This window comes from Terrapene carolina, unplaced genomic scaffold (assembly GCF_002925995.2).
Source record: "Terrapene carolina triunguis isolate 2854851 unplaced genomic scaffold, T_m_triunguis-2.0 Scaffold62, whole genome shotgun sequence".
Classification (NCBI taxonomy): domain Eukaryota; kingdom Metazoa; phylum Chordata; order Testudines; family Emydidae; genus Terrapene; species Terrapene triunguis.
The window spans coordinates 63,114,524-63,134,891 of NW_020664413.1; the positions used below are offsets into that span (position 1 = coordinate 63,114,524).

Below are 20,368 nucleotides of genomic sequence, written 5' to 3' on the forward strand. Positions count from 1 at the left end.
GTAGCCTGCAGGGTTGGGGCCTAAGTAATTTGTTTTCCCTAGAATCTCTAATCTCACCTTTTGGTGAATAAAATGAGGTGCCCTTACAGTCTATGTGCAAGAGCCCCATGCATTTCTCAGGGAACTAGAAAAGCTGTACTTCTGGTCTATTTTTAAATGACAGACCATTTTAAGCAATGGGCAAGTAAACATATTAATGCAGTTGAAAGAGTGATGACAGATTTTGCCAGTTCCTCCAAATGCTTCCCCCTACCCTTCAGCATCCTCTCCATTTTGCCCCGGTTGAGTTTATGCCAGTTGGCTTCCATCCTGAACTCTCCCTTTGCCAAACATTGGAAATAGCTTCACCTGGGTCACGGGAAAAGGAGAGGTAGCGCTGAATGTCATGAATGTATTTTTTGACATTGTAGCCTGTATCACATCACAATCTCCACCAATGGCTTCAGTATTTCATTGAACAAAAAGGCGTCTGTGAGAGAAAGAGAGAGGCTGACAGGACAGACAGACAAAAACTGAGCTTGGTAGGACAAGAAGAAGAGAAATCACTCATTACCATCCTTTGGCAGCTAATCAACACCAGTGAATGAAACCACTCTAATGACACTCCTATGCCTGCCAGCTCCTGCACAGAGATCTCAACAGCACCTTATAACTGACTGTATTAAGGGCTACTGAAAGATCTAGCAGAATTAGCAAGAATGTCTGACCTCTATCTACTGCCATGACGATTAACTACTGAGACTAATAGAGTCTCTGTGCCGTGTCCTGGTCTTTGATTGATGTGCACAGAGCTAGAAAATGTCAGATGCCAATGAAGTTGGCCGATCCTCACCCTCTCGGTGATCTTTCCTACAAAATGAAGGTTCACGCAGTTTTGCTGTATCAGTGAAAAAGTAATCTTTGGTAACCATCTACGGGCTTATTAGTGATTTAACACCTGTGTATGTTTATGTTATTTTTGCATAATTTAAGTTTCATTTCTTTTATCTGTGTCTGTTAAAAGTTTGTAAAACCTATGCATAAGTGAAGTAGATAGCATTTCCTGTGCAACTGAAGGGAAAGTGTAAGAAACACCATGGAAAATGAACAAGAAGACTAAATAAACAACAACGTAAAGAGAAAGTTTAATAACCATTCAGAATCTCTCATTCTCATTTACATAAAGAGGTTATAAAGCTTCCATTGTCAGAGACTGAGGGAATATCCTAGATTTAGCTAATCCTAGATACAGATTATGAGGGCTGCATGAGGAACTGAGGGAACTCTTAGGAAATTGGAAATTAAAAAACAAAAACAAAACCTAAGGGTTGTGATCTGTCCTGATGTAGTTCCAGAGAATTAAGAGCGGATACTTTCACAGAACTCAGAGACTGCATGTGTGTATTAGGAGGAAGGCGGATCACTACCATCTGCTAGGCAGGAGAGTTGATCCTACCTGCCCAAAAACTCAAGTATTAAAAAGTAAAAGGATTTAAAAAATGGATCTGGAACTGTGTAACTGAAATGGATTAACCTTCTTTTCAACTAATAGATTTTTAAATTTAAGATACTGCACTCCTTGTGTGGATATTTCCTTTTAATTAACAGAAAAATACATGAGTGGGACCACATTTAAATCCAGAAAAGAGGAGAGTAGGTTACAGTACAAAGCAGCCTTGCTTTTGTAGTTTCCAATATCCAGATGCTTCCCAATATACACACTATGACCACCCAGCAACCTCAAAATCACATAGCAAAACTGAAAGACAGTGTAGTACAATAGCCAGGGTACTGGACTGCAACTCTGGAGAGTTGGGTTTTAATACCAGTTCTGCCATTAGTTTGCTGTGTGACGCTGGACAAATCTCTTCTCCATTCCGTGTCTTTGTTTCTTCTCCTACTCTTTGTATTTTCTATTGAATTGTAATTTCCTCAAGACAGGGACTCTCTCTTACTATGAGTTTGTACAGCGCCTAGCACAAATACTACTACTAAAAAAGTTAACTTTATATGTTACCCCACTGGCACAATACTAACAGTCCCACTTTTACCCATTGTTAGATAACCTGTGTTCATGCCTCGGTTATACAGCACGTGAGTCTTTTCATAAACATACTTCAAACTATATCATTGATATGCAACAACCAAAATAATTGCAAAATTAATGGGATAATAGCTAATGTATATGTAATTTGGTTATAGTCTGTCAACCACTGTTTGTGGATTAATTGTGTGCAAATTCACTTCTTTAATTGTTTTGCAGAATCTGACAATTGAATTTGAAGAGCCGGCATGTTTTGCTTTTAAAGTTGCCCTATGAGGATTTCTTCTAGTGACCTCTTGGAAACTTAGTTTGGGACTGAAAAGCCAGAGGAACCACCAGACATAGGATAATGCTTATCTCCTAGATGGAGCACCTAACAGAAATCTCAGAGTTCACTGACCAGTTGACCACTAGCTTTCTGGACAACGCCAAAAGACTATGCAAAGCAAAAACATTGTAAAACACGTAAATCTATACTCCTGCATTGTTTTGAGATTACTTTTAACCTCAGCCTTTTGCAACAGATTTCAACAAAGGGGACTGAAAGAATTAACAGTTCTTCTGGATGAGAATCCGGTCTCGCATTAATTTTGCGGACATGGCCTCCGCCTACACTGCATCTTTTGAATGAGCTCTGATAAATCACTGACATGGTTGGTTCTGAACATGACTTGGTTCATCCCACACATTTGGTTAGTAAACCAGTCAGTGAAAAGTGTTTTTCTCCTGCCAGAGGCCTACCTTGGCACATGACTGGCTTCTTGTGACTCACCCAGTACAGAGCTTTTTTTTGCCTGTGGACAGGACCCCCTACCCAAGTTTGCATAACGGGGTTGACGTCTCCTCTTTACATCCAGCTGTGCGTTTGGTATAACATACAGTACCAGAATGCACTAGCTTGCATGCTGCTGATGTCAGAGTGTGTAGGACCTCTGGCATTCTATCCCATGCTTAGACACTCTGGTCTAGTAACAGAATACAAAAAACTTGAGTTCTATTCTACTTGAGTTCTGCCACTGACCTGCAGCATGAACTAGAGAAGTTAACATAAGAACATAAGAATGTGTCACGCCAATGGTCCATCTAGCCCAGTATCCTGTCTTCCAACAGTGGTCAGTGCCAGATGCTTCACATCAAGTGAACAGCAGAGGGCAATTATTGAATGATCCACTCCTTCCTCCAGTCCTGGCTCCTGGAAGTCAGAGGTTTAGAGACATCTAGACCATGGGGTTGCCTCCCTGACCACTGTGGCTTTTAGCTATTGATGGACCTATCCCCCATGAACTTATCTCATTCTTTTTTAATTCATTTATACTTTTGGCCTCCACAACATCCCCTAGCAATGAGTGCCACAGGTTGACTGTGCTTTATGTGAAGAAGTACTTCCTCTTGTTCGTTTTAATCTTGCTGCCTATTAATTTCATTGTGTAACTCCTGTTCTTGTATTACATGAAGGGGTAAATAATACTTCCGATTCACTTTCTCCACACCATTCATAATTTTATTGACCTCTATCATATCCCCCCTTAGTCACTCCCAGTGTTTTCAATCTCTCCTCTCATGGAAGCTATTCCATACCCCTAATCATTTTCATTGCCCCTCTATGCACTTTTTTCCAATTTTAGTACATCTTTTTGGAGATGGGGAGAACAGAACTGCACATAGTATTCAAGGTGTGGGCTTACCATGGATTTATATAGGGGCATTATTATATTTTCTTATATCTATCCCTTTCCTAACAGTTCCTAACATTCTGTTAGCTTTTTTGACAGCTTTTTTTGTATATGGAGGTAGGATTATGTTTTCTAATATGCATTACTTTGCATTTATCAACACTGAATTTCATCTGCCATTTTGTTGACCTATCACCTAATTTTGGAGATCCTTTTGCAACTCTTCACGGTTTATTTTGGATTTATCACTATCTTGAGTAATTTTGTTTCATCTGCAAACTTCGCAACATCACTGTTTAACCCCTTTTCCAGATCATTTATGACTGTGTTGAACAGCACACGTCCCAATAGAGATCCTTGGAGGACTCCACTATTTACCTCTTTCCACTGTGAAAACTGACCATTATTCCTACCCTTCCTATCTTTTTAACCAATTACTGATCCATGAGAGGACCTTCCCTCTTATCCCATGACAGCTGACTTTGCTTAAGAACCTTTGATGTGGGACCCTGCCAAAGGCTCCCAGAAAGTCCAAGTACACTATATAAACTGGATTACCCATGTCCATAGGTTTGTTGACCCTCTCAAACAATTCTAATAGATTTCTGAGTCATGATTTTCCTTTACAAAAGCTGTGTTGACTCTTCCCCAATAAATCATGTTCATCTATGTGTCTGATAATTTTATTTTTTTACTATGGTTTCAACCAACTTGCCTGGTAATGAAGTTAGGCTTACCGTCCTGTAATTGCCAGGATCGCCTCTGGAGCCTTTTTTTAAAAATAGGAATCATATTAGCTATCCTCCAGTCATCTAGTACAGAAGCTATTTTAATCAACAGGTTACATACTACAGTTAGTAGTTCTGCAATTTCATATTTGAGTTCCTTCAGAACTCTTGGGTGAATACTATCTAGTCCTGGTGACTTATTACTGTCTAATTTATCAATTTGTTCCAAAACCTCCTCTACTGACACCTCAGTCTGGGACAGTTCCTCAGATTTGTCACCTAAAAAGAATGGCTAAAGTGTGGGAATCTCCCTCACATCCTCTGTAGTGAAGACCGATGCAAAGAACTCGTTTAGCTTCTCTGCAACAGCCTTGTCTTCCTTGAGTCTTCCTTCAGCACTTCGATCATCCAGTGACCTCACTGATTGTTTGCCAAGCTTCCTACTTCTGATGTACTTAAAAAAAATTTGCTGTTAGATTTTCAATCTTTTGTTAGGTGCTCTGCAAACTTGTTTTTCGACTGCCTTATTATACTTTTACACTTGATTTGCCAGAGTTTATGCTCCTTTCAATTTTTCTCAACAGGATTTGACTTCCAATTTTCCAAGTATGCCTTTTGCCTCTCATTTCAACTCTCAATGCCTCTGTTTCCCTTCCCATTCTTAGTCTGCCTTGTCTATTTAGAGTTCAAGCTTTGCCCAGCACAACCGGGCGCTGATGTCCGCTGGGGCTTCTGGGCACTACTATAATATAAATAATAAATATTAGACAGCTACCCAGATTGTTGCAAAACAATTTTACATAGCTAGACAGCATGGTAGATGAAGATGCACAAATATGTCAAACAGCTATAAAGTTGCTGTGTCATTTGTATCCCGTTAATGTGAGCATGGATAGAACAGGTGACACGATCACAGTCAAAAGGGATAGTGGGACAGGGCATTACAAAAAAGCATTGATAAAGTCACTCTACATATTTACTAAGGACCCTGATTGTAGATTTGATTATTTGGAAATAAGTTTTCATAATAATTTGGAAGAGGTATGGTTAGCAGTTTAGCGTTTCAGTCATGCCTTTTAAAATAACATAATCTGAATTGGTTAAATAAAATTCAGTGACAAGAAGATGTTTTGCTGACTGTAAAATGAAACACTTTACTAATCTAACATAACTCTTGTGTACCAGATTTGTTTAATCGAGCAAGTACATTTGCAATGATTGTTTTGTGCTATAATAAATGCATGCTTTATTTAGAAAATTGAATATCAAGATGCTTTTAAGAAGTACAAACTGTCCATAGTATAAACTGTTAGTTTTTACTAAATGAAACTAAAACAGGTTCCCATTTTTTCAAGCAAATAGTCATCCACAATATAAAACTGTGTGGGATTTGATCCTTTCTGAACAGTTATTTATCAAACATAAAGAAGGGCTAATCCACAACTCTGGCCTTGACTACGTACAAGAAATGTGCACCAGCATAACTAGATTGATTAAGTTTCACTGGGGCAAACCCTAGCACAGTTGTGCTGCAGCAGTGCAAGGTGAGACTTATTTCAATTTACTAAATATAATTATTGGCTACGGCACTGATTGAGGGTCAGGAGACTTGGTTCTAATCCCTGGCTCTGCCATGACCTGCTGAATGACCTGGGACAACCCATGATCTCTCTGTTTCCTGCCCCACCCTTTGTCTTGCCTGTCCAGTTGTAAGTTCTTTGTGACAGGGACTGATTTTCACTATGTCTAGTGCAAAGGGGGCCCAATCTTGGTTGTAGCATTTAGGTACAAATGATAAATAATAATGTTAAATCAACATAAGCTTCACATCATCCTGGTGTACCTTGTTTACGTTCAGAGCTTGTACTGGTATAACTAAATCAATTTAGTTATATTGGTGCAAGCATAATACTAATCATAACTATGATTACATAATCAAGCTACGTCAGTACAAAGTGATCACTCTATAGCTGACCTCTCAGTCCCCATCCTCAAAGGAAACCTACACAACACTTTCAAAAGATGAGTCTGGGAGCTTAAATTCATAACTTTGCTTGACACTAAAAATCATGGTCTTAATAGAGACACTGGATTTATGGTTTATTACAACAACCTGTAACCCAGTTAAACCCCCTCCCCCATTTTGCCCTACAGGGGTGTTAATGGGCCACTTCACCTTGAATGGTCCCTTAGAATACATACTAACTACTTATGCTAAACGATCCGTTTAATCTTGTATTTAGCTGTGACACTTGAAGTACCTTTCCCAGATCTGAAGAAGAGCGCTGTGTAGCTCAAAAGCTTGTCTCTCTCACCACCAGATATTGGTCCAATAAAAAATATTACCTCACTGATCTCGTCTCTCTAAATCAATTTATCCATATCTGTCATAACTATAAAGGGAAGGGTAACAGCTCTCCTGTGTACAGTACTAAAATCCCTCCTGGCCAGAGACTCCAAAATCCTTTTACCTGTAAAGGGTTAAGAAGCTCGGGTAACCTGGCTGACACCTGACCCAAAGGACCAATAAGGGGACAAGATACTTTCAAATCTTGGGGGGGGGGGAAAGGTTTTTGTGTGTGCTCTTTGTTTTAAGGTGTTGTTCGCTCTTGGGACTGAGAGGGACCAGACATCAATCCAGGTTCTCCCCATTTTTCTAAACAAGTCTCTCTTATTTCAAACTTGTAAGTAAAAAGCCAGGCAAGGCATCTTAGTTTTACTTTGTTTTCTCAACTTGTAAATGTACCTTTTACCAGAGTGTTTATCTTTGTTTGCTGTACTTTGAACCTAAGACGAGGGGGGGGTCCTCTGAGCTCTTTAAGTTTGATTACCCTGTAAAGTTATTTTCCATACTGATTTTACAGAGATGATTTTTACCTTTTTCTTTAATTAAAAGCCTTCTTTTTAAGAACCAGATTAATTTCTCCTTGTTTAAGATCCAAGGGGGTTTGGATCTGTATTCACCAGGGAATTGGTGAAAGGTTTCTCAAGGCTTCCCAGGGAGGGAATCCATTGGGAATGGTGGCAGCGGGACCAGAGCTAAGCTGGTAGTTAAGCTTAGAAGTTTTCATGCAGGCCCCTACATTTGTACCCTAAAGTTCAAAGTGGGGATACAGCCTTGACAATATCAATGAACATTTCTTGTGTGTAGATTAGGCTTCAGGAGAAAGAAAAGTATGGGTGAAGGATAAGTGTTCTGATCTGATGCACAGCCTGAAATTCATGAACTTCCTAGTAACTAACCTGTCTCAATTTTGGTAAGACCAGATGCTGTCATCCTTTATTCATGTGGAGTATTAACCTTTCTTGGCAAGGAGTCCCAATAGGGTCAGGGCTACTCATGAAGTAAGGTACTACTTAATCATAGAATCTCAGAAATGTAGGACTGGAAGGCACCTTGATAGGTCATCGAGTCCAGTCCCCTGCACTAAGGTAGGACTAAGTATTATCTAGATCATCTGTAACAGGTGTTTGCCTAACCTGTTCTTAACAACCTCCAATGACAGAGATTCCACAATCTCTAGGTAACTTGTTACAGTGCTTCATTACCCTTACAGTTAGGAAGTTATTCCTAATGTCTAACCTAAATCTCAATTGCTGCAATTTAACCCCATTATTTCTTGTCTTGTCCTCTGTGGTTAAGGAGAACAATTTATCACCCTCCTCTTTATAACAATGTTTTAGGTATTTGAAGATTTATGTCCCCCCTCAGTCTTCTCTTCTCCAGACTAAACAAATCCAGTTTTTTCAATATTTCCTCACAGGTCATGTTTTCTAGACCTTTAATCAATTTTGTTGCTCTCCTTTGGACTTTTTCCAATTTGTCCACATCTTTCCCCAAGTATGGTGCCCAGAGCTGGATACAGTATTCCAGTTGAGGCCTTCAGTGCTGAGTAGAGTGGAAGAATTACTTCTCGAGTCTTGCTTACAACAGTCCTACTAATGTTAATTAATGAAATTAAAGATGGCAGAATCTGGTCCCGTGATAAATGAGGGGGGTAGCTTCCTTTTATGGACACCCAGCCACTCAGTGGCTATAGAATCCTCCTTAGCAGCTGTATCCTAATTGCCTTACCTTTAAAGGGTTAAGTGAAGCTTAACCTGAGTTGGCACCTGACCAGGGAACCAATAGGGAGGGTGTACCCTTTCAAATTGGAAAAACTGCTGGGTGTGGGGTTTTTTTAATTTGTCTCTTGGGCTGGAGAGAGGGGAAGGCAGCAACAAGCTGTAAGCTTTAAGCCAGGTATGGGAAATCATTAGCATCATACCTAGAAACTCCTCATTTGGAACCCCAGATATGTAAGTAGCACAGGAAGAGTTAAGACAGATGCGATTAGGAACCTTTTTCGTTGTTTTGGTTTGTGGATTCCTCTGTGCAAACCCCCGGTGCTTTTGTTTTGTTTGTAACCTTTAAGCTAAACCCCAAGAAAGTTATTTTTGGTGTTCAATCCCTAAAGCCTCAGTTTTTAGATGTGTTTCTTTCTTTTTTAATAAAATTTACCTTTTTTTAAAGAATCCTTTGATTCCAAAGTCCTTAGACAAGGGATTGGTCTGTGCTCACATTGCTAAGGCAACTGGTTAGTATTTTATTCTCAAGCCTCCCCAGAAAAGAGGGTGAAGAGGCTTGGGAGTATATTTGGGGGGGATAGGGATTCCAAGTGACCCTTCCCTGAATATTTGTGAAAATCACTTGGTGGTGGCAGCAATATCTGTCCAAGGCAGAAGACTGTGCCCTGGAAGAATTTTCACCTAAGATGGTAGAAGATAAGCTTAGGGGGTCTTTCATGCGGGTCTCCACATCTGTACCCCAGAGTTCAGATTTTGGGGGGTATACCCTGACAGGTCCTAAGGTCAGCAACTGTCCTATATGATGACCTGGTACTTGAATTGGCAACCAGTTTCATCTATCTGCAGGCAAATGATACAAGGTGTGTAAGACAGAATGACAGCATGTTACACTCACCTTACACAGGAATAAGTCCCTCATTCAGAAAGGTACTTAAGTAGGTGTGTAAATTTAAGCATGAGTCACTCTCTTTGAAGTCAATTAGACTAAGCACAGGCTTTTACCTGCTTAAGGACCTTCCCGGAACAAGGCCTAAATGACTAAACAAAGTAGAAGGCAGCGGAAAAGTAGACCCATTCATCTTTAATAATTAGACAACCACAGAGTTAACACCCAAACATGAAAGCAATCCATGTAGGTGTTAAGTGTCTGAATAAATATGAAAGCTGGGCTGTTATTTTTTTAATCTTTTTCCACAGTGCAAATAAAATCATCCCCTCACCCTCCCCTTCATGTTGGTATTCATCTGCTATTGCAGAATAAAAAGTAAAGCCCGCCTTGCCTAGTTCAATAGGTCTTGCCTGTTTACTGGCGTGAAGGTTTCTGAGTCAGGGTCAGTACTAATGAGGAAGAAGGAAGGCTTACATAGATGCTCGTCAGCTAGACACATAAATAAACCAGCAGTCTGTCTATTGGCTACTTGAAGCCCATTTGGGGTAGAAGGAAAGTAAGAAGACTGAGGGTGGAGGGGAGCAGGGCAGGCTGTGTGTCACTTACATTACAGATTTCACCATTTAAAAGGCTAAAAGTGACTAATAGCCTGGCTCTTGGTTAGATCCCATCTGCCACCTTTGTTAGGTCATTAAAATACATACTAATGTCTAACTAATGAATGCTGAATTATTAGCATAAATATGCCACCTTTTTATTTATTTATTTCACCAAGAACATGTTTTCCTCTGTTTAATGACAATAATTTATCATATTAAACTAGAGCTGCCGGTTTGTTTTCATATTTGTGTTTTTCTGGTTTTTCCCCCCCGAGACATCTGTGAGAGGGCGGTCCCGGGTAAAATAAATAAATAAAAGCCTTTGTAACGATCTCCACAAAGCCAAAGCCAGTAAATTGCCTTGATTTACCACTGATGGCCCTCATTTCTTCTTCTCATTTGCTTAGTTTATTGCTATTTTTCCTGTACTATTGTCCTCTCTTTTTCTGTTTAAGGCTTGCCCAAAAAAAGAACAGCAGAGGAGTCTGTACGAAAAAGGAGACTATTTAGAGTCGCAGGGGAAACAAATAGGAGAGAACTTCATTTTCACTTCTAGTTTGCTTAATGAATAAACCACAATTGTGCCTTTAGTTAGGTGGGGCCAGCTTTAAACACAAGCAATCCTCACTGAGGCCATCCTCTGTGCGAAGCCCTGATTCAGTAATTCACAGAGTATTCTGACCTTCCTCCCCAAACGGACAGCCCAAAAGGGAGGAATTTAGAGTTGTGAAAAGCTTTCATAAAAAAACTTGGAGCCAAGCAAAACTGACCTTGTTTGCAGTTTCATTGCATATCGGAAACTTGGGCCATGTTCGGTGAAGATTTGTCTAGAGCAGAGTTTGTGGTCCTGTTTTAACGTGAGTTAATTGATTGACAATTAACTAACATGGCTGTGAACATTAGTCTAGACAGTCCATAGACACTTGTTCTAAAGTTGGTGGTTTACCCTAGGACTCATCCTCTATGTTTGCGGAATGTCTAGACTAGCATTTGCAATTGTGTAGCTAACTGGTCATCAATTAAACTGAATTAAAACTACCCTCAATGCACCATTTAGTTTGAGTCAAGCTTGCAAACCATTTAGCAAGCCTGGTCTAAGTTTTGAGCAACCAGGAGCCCAAGGTGTGGTTTGGAGTGGAGTGATTTTAACCTGAAAAGAAGCGAAACGTGCCCGTCGGACTAAGGTTTGGTTTGTGCTTCAGCTTTGTTAGAACCAACAGTAGAAAGTTAAATCTTTGTGAACTAATATTAAACAAAAGGTTCACATAAGACCCTGCAAAACAAAATGAGACAGCTCTAAAGCAAACATTTTGCCTATCCCTGATCTTTCCCAGACCAACGATGCAAAGAAAAACATTTAGGGTGGGCATCTGCCATCCCATTCCTTCCCCTTGACTGAGGTTTTGACTGTCCTCTTCCCTTGGTCTCCGCATCTCCTACAAGTGTTATCTACACACAGACACACACATTTAGAAACACAGAAAGGGGTTTTATGAGAGTTGTACATAATCAAAACAAGCCATATAAGATGGTATTTGTATCATGGTTTGACCTCATCCATATTGACCAGCTATATCATGTTATGGCCAATTTGGGCCACAATCATACTAACATTTCTTCTGCCTTCACCTGACAGTCATTCCTACACCTGCATATCTCTTCCCCCCCACACTGCGGCCTTAATCCAGTGGAACACACTCTCAAACGAGCAGAATACACTGGATGATCCCATTAGCTGGATGTTTCTTCTAAAACAGTCAACTGTCAAAGAATAAACAACAGTGACGTTTAGCGACTCTTAATTTGGCTTTCATCCTCCCCATCTCTCTTGATTACTCCTCTCAGGCTGTCTGCAGTCTCAGAATGACAGCACTGCACTAGGTCATATGCACCACTTGATCCACCACTGACATCCTCTAGCACCTGGAGACTCCACACATTGTAATGCCACAGACAGGGTGACCAGATGGCAAGTTTGAAAAACCGGGATGGGAGTGCGGAGTAATAGGCACCTATTTAAGACAAAGCCCCGAATATCAGGACTGTCCCTATAAAATTGGGATATCTGGTCACCCTAGCCACTGCTGTAAATGGAAGAGTGTTACTGAACATGTTAGTAAGGGATAAATGTTACACAAGTATTGCACATGGAGTTCGCCTATTGTTTACCGTTTTAGCTGTTTCTGCCCGGCATTTTAATAGGATTAGCCTGTTAAAACCAGCAGTGTTTATCTGCAAGATCCTCTGACCTTCCCAGGTCTCTTCCTAACACACCTTCACACCAGCTTGCAACACTGAGAAGCAGACACATTAAACGTGCACTGCCAGTACCTTCTATCAGAAACCCTGGCAACTGTACACTCAGTTGGTGCACTGTTGTTCTTGTACTTTGCACCTCTGTGACTTTACTGTATCTTTTTATGGTCTGCTTCTATTACCGTCTCTGCCAGTCAGCAGAATAGAAACGCCACGTATGAACAAGACACTCTGTTCGTGTGCAGTCGAACACCAATATCTGCTCACACAATGGGTAAGGTGGGAAAAGAGGTTACTTACCCGGAGGAAGGAAAGATCACGGTTGTGTTCAATGTTGGTGATTTCCAGGTTGCCCATGACTACTTCACAGTTCTCATAGTACTTGCGCAACGCACGATACTGCTGCTCAAGATCAGAGAGAGAACTCAGCTTGTTCTCAGTACCAGCGCACACTGCAAAAAAGAAAAAAAAATGTGTATATTATATATAATGATCAGAGACACAGAAGCAAAGTGGGGAACAAAAGTTGTAGACACAGATACACCTAACTGCAATAAAAGTCCTGTTTTAATCTCTGTATTATGTCATAGAGGAAAATGTTACAAGTTGCCTTAATAGCAACAGCAGTGACAGGTAGCGACAAATGTTCTCCATAGTAATCTCAGCAGTATAATATGCGTGACCAAAGGAGACAACGTTGTGGTACTAACCAGAGAACAAGCAAAAGGCTTTAAAAGGCAGAAATGTAAGAAATATTACAAAGCAATGCGTAAGTAAGAAGTAAGGGCAAAATCATAGTTTCAGCGAACCCCATAGGAGATTTGCCATTGACCATAATATGTCTCTAAATCTAGAAGGGCTATTCATAGTTTCAATGATTTTATGACCAGAAGGGACCAAACTATCATCTATTCTGGCTTTCCTCTCTAACACAAGCCAGAGAATTTCATCCAGTTACTCCAATAACTTGTGTTAGACTATAGGAAGACTTCCAGAAAGATATTCCCGTCTATAAAGATTTTGTAGGAAGTACAGAAGGAATAAACAAAGAAAATTCCCTTTTCTCTTCTCTATGATGATTATAATGAAAAATACACACATATGTTAAGGATCAGGCAGACTGGAAAGACTTCAAAAACATTTTTTTGAAGTTTAGTTCCATTCTGAAAACTCACTGTAGAAATGGCATCAAACAGGACAGCCCATGTGTGCTTCTTTCAGTGGATCCAAACAAAATCTGTTCATTTACAAGTAAAAAAATGTTTTCCCCCCCACTTAATTCAAACTCAGCCGGATTCTGAAAGTCAAGCTGGTTTCTTTCCAGGTGCTACCTTCCTTAACAATAAAGATTGCACACTCAAAACATGGTTAAAGGAACATGGCGAGATTCATTTTCTTTGAAATGGATTTTCTTTATGCTTCTGATGAAGCACGCTTTAAATAATATGCCATCTTTTAAAGATTTTTTTTTAAAGCAGGTAAGGAATTTTCCAGTTCATCTGCTAATGTTTAGAAAGGTCATTTGCCCCTTTAAAGCAATCTTATAACTAAAGTATTTCAATCCTTTCATTTACAGTTTAGAGAAAAAATACCTACAATCCTTTTATTATGTGAAGATGCTCCTGTGCGTTAGCTTATATATGGGCATCTCCTCCCGATGGAGTACTTGTCCAACCGGGGACGGGGGGAGGGCGGCGAGCCCGCCGCGGTTCCGCTGGCGGACGGAGCGCCAGGAGGAGGGCGGAGAGCCTGGCCGGGGCCCCACTCTCCCCGACCGGCCGGAGTGCCGGGAGGAGGGCGGCCAGCCCGCCGCGGCTCCGCTCTCCCCAGCGGCCAGAGCGCCGGGAGGAGGGCGGCCAGCCCGGCCGGGGCTCCACTCTCCCCGGCGGCCAGAGTGCCGGGAGGAGGACCGCGAGCCCGGCCGGGGCTCCGCTCTCCCCGGCGGCCAGAGCGCCGGGAGGAGGGCGGAGAGCCCAGCCGGGGCTCCACTCTCCCCGGCGGCCAGAGCGCCGGGAGGAGGACCGCGAGCCCGGCCGGGGCTCCGCTCTCCCCGGCGGCCAAAGCGCCGCGGGGAGGGCGTCAAGCCCAGTCGCGGCCCCGGTCTCGGGCCGGAGCGCCGCGCCGCCCCCCTCCAGGTGCCGCCCCAAGCACATGCTTGGTGGGCTGGTGCCTGGAGCCGGCCCTGTATAGCTCTATACAGTGAAACATCAGTGTAGAAAGCCCAAATGCATAAACAGATACACACAGGAAATAGGGTATATAACTTGGAGGGTACAAACTGCCTCAGAACCATATTGAGAAGACTACAATCCACTGCATTAAAGTACATGACTTGACAGGGGTCTATAGGACAAATTAACTCAAACAATGGAAGTGGAGTACATACTGGAGCAGTGATGGAGCCGAGAGGAAGGATGCTCCAGTGGCTCACGTGCTAGCATGAGACTCAGGAGACAAAGGGTTAATTCACTGAGACTTTCTGTGTGAGCTTGAGCAAGTCACTTAGCTCCTCGGTGCCTCAGATCCCATCTATAAAATGTGGGTTTTGTTAAGGATAAATGCATTAAAAATTGTGAGCTGCTCAGATATTATGGTAATGGAAGCCGCATAAGCACCTAAGAGAACTAGATTAGATAGTGATTTAGAGAGAAAAAAGTGAAGGGTAAGAGTTTTAAAATATTTTAGGATGGAAAGTTCCCCAGATACCCTTCCAGTATCTCCATTACCTCTTTTTCTCCCCAAGAAGAGATTCTCCAAAGGCGCCTTCATAGATTACATGCCACTAAAAAAAAATAATAATAATAATACCTGGGCAGCACAGGCATATGAGCGGTAAGTGTATTCCTTATATCCATGACCTGCCTGTATGTTTTATAATTGTAAGGTAATTTTTCAAATCAGTACAGGTCAGTTTTTAAGTAGTGCTCCAGAAGGGAGTGGAGTTGAAAAACAAATGTTATCTCAGCAAAAGAAATAAATCCCATAAAAGGAAATCCCCAGTGTTACACCTTTTCACAGACATTCTCAGCAATGAAGTTCTCAAGGTATCTCTCCTCCCCGCCCATGCAATGAGGCACTACAGGGTACAATACTAAATGATAAGAAGCTCCTCCAGGAGTGAACTGTCTTCCCAATAATGACAAATCCCCTAATGAGAACCATCCAAAGAAGTTCTTCATGGGAAGATCTAAGGATGCAAGACTTCAGAATGCCTCCACCCTCCCTTTGCTGGGACTTGAACTCCTAGATGAAGTAGAGGAATCTGATATGATTTTTTTTTTACTGGAAGATATAACTAGCAATGTAAAAAATGATCCCTGCAGTGACTGAAAATGCAGGTCCTATTTATAATAACAAAGGAGTTCTGGTTTATCCGGAACAATGTCAGAATCCCCGCTAGGAGTCAGAATCATTAGGGTTCTTTGTGCAATGCCTACTGTAAATTTCATAAAGCATGCTCAGATTGCATGTTCAGATGTCTCTTTGGAGATACAAGAAAGAATCTCTCACTAGTCTCTCAAGATCTGAACAAGGCCAAGGGCAAATGGAGAATAAGCTCTTTGGGAGAAGGAACACAGTGGCTTGTGACATATGACATGGAATCAAAAATGGGGGCACCAAAAAAAAAAAAAGTGTATTTTAAACTGTTAGTAAATAGAACTGATTTAACTATGCATTTTTAACTGTGAGTTAAGTGGATTTAACAAGGTACTTAAGCATGCACCTAATTTTAGGGAGTAGCATACACTCAAACTTAAATTTGAGCACATGCTTAAGTAACTTGCTGAATTGGGTCCTGAGTTTGCATCTAACCCAGACTTTTATAGACGATATTAAATTAGCCATCTCTCCTATTTTTAGTTCTTAGAACAAAAACAATACTGGGCACTTATCTACTGTCATTGCTTTTTAAAATTAAATGCAACAATAATGCAAATATTTTAATAGATGCTGTTGTAATATATACTTCAGCTCTTCTGAGCATTAATACAGTTATGCCAAAACATGTCAGCTTTCCCCTGCAATTCAAAAACTTTTTAATCTATATTTCATAAATATAATAGTGCCCCTTCAAAGCACATCACTGTGTATTGTTAAACACATTTATACACATCACCAGAAATTGACTAGAAGCAATAAAATAAAGATCACACATTAAGAGCAGTCCCAGTAGGGGCACCTCCATTGGTTAAAAAATAATAATTCACTTGCCCCTGACATTAGTTGGAGGAGAATTGCCATGTATGTATCATCACTAGATAGTTTCTCTCACTGTTGTACCTGCCTTAGTGATCTCTGTGAGTGAACATCCCAGCCTTGATTAGAAATTCACACACCACAGTTGTCACAAGGCTAGTAAAAATGAGGGAGAGTGGTTTCTGTATGTGCAATACGCACAGGAAAAATCTGTGATTTCCTTACATTTTCCAATAAAGACAGACAAGCAAAAAGACAGATGGACCGACAAGCCATAAGTGAAGGATGTGCATGTAGCGCACAGCTTTGAAAAATAAGTTTCTCTGCAGAAAGGTTATCCAGAAGCATATTGCGATTTCCTCACCTTTGTTTTTATTATGGCAATAAGTCATGACAGTAGGCACCAATGCACACCGATCATCAGGTTGGAGGCTAAGTGCTTCCCACTCCCCGAGAAGTCCAATGTCCTATTAAGACACATTGTTGTGGTTTATCGCTATTCAAATATGGCTATGTCTCAGTTAGAAAATAAAATCAACTAAAGATAGTTTTGTGCAATGCATCCTTTCACTAGGACTAGCAGGTCCTAGTAAAAGGATAAAAAAAATAGGAGAAAGATTATAAATACCCTCACCCAGTTAGTTGGAGTATATATGGTTTGTACAATTTTGCTAACCCCTTCTTATTTTCATTTAGTTTATTTAAGATGTCCTGGACTATGCCTTGCTATCCTCCTGAAACCCTACTGCTCTTTCAGCGGTAGTTTATAGCCTAACAGCCACTTTCTTTTATATAAAAAGAAAATGTGGTCTATTAACTGGCTCCCAGTTTAGCTTTTACACTAGAAAATGGGCTATAAGTGGCTGACAGAGCCACAAATTGTTTCCGATAGGGCACCTTGGAACTTCGGATTGAAGGACAGTTCAGAGCGTCATTTTTCCCCCTTACGCATGCTCTCACCCCCGCCCCAATTACTTCTCTTCATCTCCCCCATTGATTTTGTTTCCCTGCCCCACCACCATTTTTTCCCTCCTCACCTACTGACCATAATGAACGAAAGGATTGGTTTGGGGGTTTTTTTGGAAAGTTTAAATGAAGTCCCCTTGGTGTACGTTTGGACTTAATGTTCAGCACTGACATCATCTGAAAAGGCCAGCCACCCCATGACATCATCTAAAAAAGCCAACCATCCATTCGTGATGCATCTTTGGGCAGTCTATCCCTAGCCAGACTCCAGTGCAATTTACTCAGTACGTAAACTTTCATAATTTTCAGTCTAGGGATTAGTCACAAATATTCAAAATTCGGGCTGTTTACACTTGTGATTGGGCAGCTAGGTCACAGACTACAGTCTCTGTTCTCTGACTAGATGAGCATGCAAGCAATTATAGCACTTATATGCATGAATCTGGCTTACTCTTTCCACAGATACTCATGCATGCAACTTTGAAATTAAATTTTCCATTACCATTTTTTCCAGAAGCACTAAATTATTTAAACGTTCACTCAAAACTAACAAGTAGCAAGTGTGAACATGATCGAACTGAATTCACTTAAACATTCCAACAAATATGAGTTAATTATTTTACCCTGAGCTAGTGATGATCAATATATATTTAAATGAAGAAATCATTTTTGACCCAATATAACTAGTCTTCTACTAATTTGAGCTGTTTCTTTTTTAACCCTCCTAGCTCAACAACTGATCTTTTTAATTTTTGTAATCAGGGCTTTGGAGCGGAGCCCGGAGCTGGAGCATGGAGCTGCTCCAGAGCAGTGGAGCTGCAGGTTTTTGCCTGGAGCTGGAGCAGAGCCGGAGCACAGCTCCAAAGCCCTGTATTGTAATCAAACCTTCTAAGGGCTTTCCTATTCACAGACCTATTCAGCAACTGTTATTCCTGAATAACTTCATGTGTGAATCCAAAAGTAGAATAATCTTGTTCTGGAATAAGAATATCCATACATGGAGTTATTCAGGAATAGCAGTTCCATGTATAGGCAAGCCCTAGGAGATCCACCTTTCATTCTTTTTAAATCATGAAAGATTGAGTTTGACTTTTTTAGGGGTGGGGGGAATCTCATGACAAGGCACTGGCAACAATGCATAAAAATCATTTGTCTCTCTCTACATGAGGTTTTGCTTGAGCGCATCACGACTTTCATTTGTTGATCGATTTGTCAATCAGGCCGTATATACACAAGACACTGCTTAAAACATCAGACTCATTGATTTCAGGAGACTGTTTATGAAAACAGAATTGCAAGTTCTCTTACTTTGGACAACGCGAGCTAAACAATAAATACACAGTGCCTCTTTCTCACACAGTTACAATCTATTTGTACGCTACTCCTGGCAGTAATTTATTTACTTAATTAAATTTGCTTTTATAGACAAGACATTGTCAGGGACTCTTGAAGGAATGGATAAAGTAATGTTTTATTAGCAATCTCAAGCATCGGTGCCAAGTTTCTAAAACTCTCAGAAAAAATTACCGGTGGGTCCTTTAAGAAGCCACTAATTACTGGCAAATCTGGAGTACTTAACATTGCCTTCATTATATCCTCACCTCTTAACAATAGCCTAGATTACCCCTTGCTGTAAAAGACACAGAAAGAAGGGGAAAACTCCCTCCTGGCCTTTTCATTACTTTACACTCTCCTAGCATCTTTCAGCTAATCAACCATAAACCTGGTTTTTCCTGCAATTAAGAATGTTCTAATTAAGGACGGGTCTCACTGAATTTAAACTATTGTAGATCTCTCTTTTGGGAGGAAGCAAAACTAAGATGAATTCCGAAACCTTTTTTCCTCTCGTTTAAATCTAATGTTTTTGAAGGATGATTCAACTTAGAAGAAGTATATTTCTAGCTAAAGGAATGCTTAAAGTTTTATATTAGAGACAATTAGAAAGTGGGTTAGAAGTGGTGGACAGGACCACAAATTGTTACTTAGAGGGCAGCTTGGAAATGTAGGGAACAGGACAATTGGCTTGGAATTTTCTCTACACGCCCTAATACAAAGCTCAACTGACACAAGTGGGGATGCCTTCCTTAAGGAATTCTCTACATTACATATTGTTGCCGTGTTTGAATACGGCTATATAGAATGGAGTAAGCTAATACCGAATATGATTTCGCTGTCAACACAGACCAGGGCAAGGAGTATTCACAACATCATGTCAGCTAGCAACGCTTTCAGCCTCTGGGTTTACCCATGATTAGCTGTCACAATTTATTCTGATCTCCACTGACTGCAAAAGCATGAGAAACAAAGTGGGTGAGATATCATCCTTTATTGGACCAGCTTCTGTTGGTGAAAGAGACAAGCTTCAAGTCTTCCCTGGCCTGAAGAAGAGCTCTTGTCTCTCTCACCAACAGAAGTTGGTCCAATAAAAGATATTACCTTCACCCACCTTGTCTCTCTAGTATCCTGGGACCAACACAGCTAGAACAACATTGCAAATGCATGGTCAACATCATGCCAGCTAACTTGATTCTTCACAACCTATGTGGTAATATAGGATATATAGAATATAGGAAAACTCAGGAATTTGAGTGGTGTTAATGATTTTAAGTCGATTACTAACTGATTAAGGTACTACTCAGCATGAGTGAATGGATCAGAAACAGGCCGAATACCCATGAGGTACCGACGCATAAAAATGAAACTAAACCTTTGTCCAACTGAAAAAAGAAATGTTACAATTTGTGGGGATTTTTTTTTAAGTTAGTTTGGTTGGGTGGGTGACGGGGGGAGGAGTTAGGGTTTTTTGGGTAGGGTTAGCGTCATTCATGACTGAAAGAATGAAAGACCTTGAATGAACTTTCTGAATTAACAGCCCAATGTTGTTTCAGACACTTTGCTCATTGTTCCTCCTAAATCTTATTCCTGCAGCCCTTTCATCTGGGCTCTCTTCCTTTCAACAAGGGCTCATC

At 40.7% G+C, this 20,368-nt stretch overlaps 1 protein-coding gene across 1 annotated transcript in view; it reads right to left on the reverse strand.

Moving 5' to 3' along the window:
• Positions 1-20,368, reverse strand: part of ERBB4 (erb-b2 receptor tyrosine kinase 4) — a 940,185-nt gene that overhangs the window by 556,885 nt on the left and 362,932 nt on the right. The window contains exon 2 of the mRNA XM_029910528.1: positions 12,537-12,688. Coding sequence (XP_029766388.1) covers positions 12,537-12,688 — 152 coding nt within the window. The remainder of the gene's footprint in view (positions 1-12,536; positions 12,689-20,368) is intronic.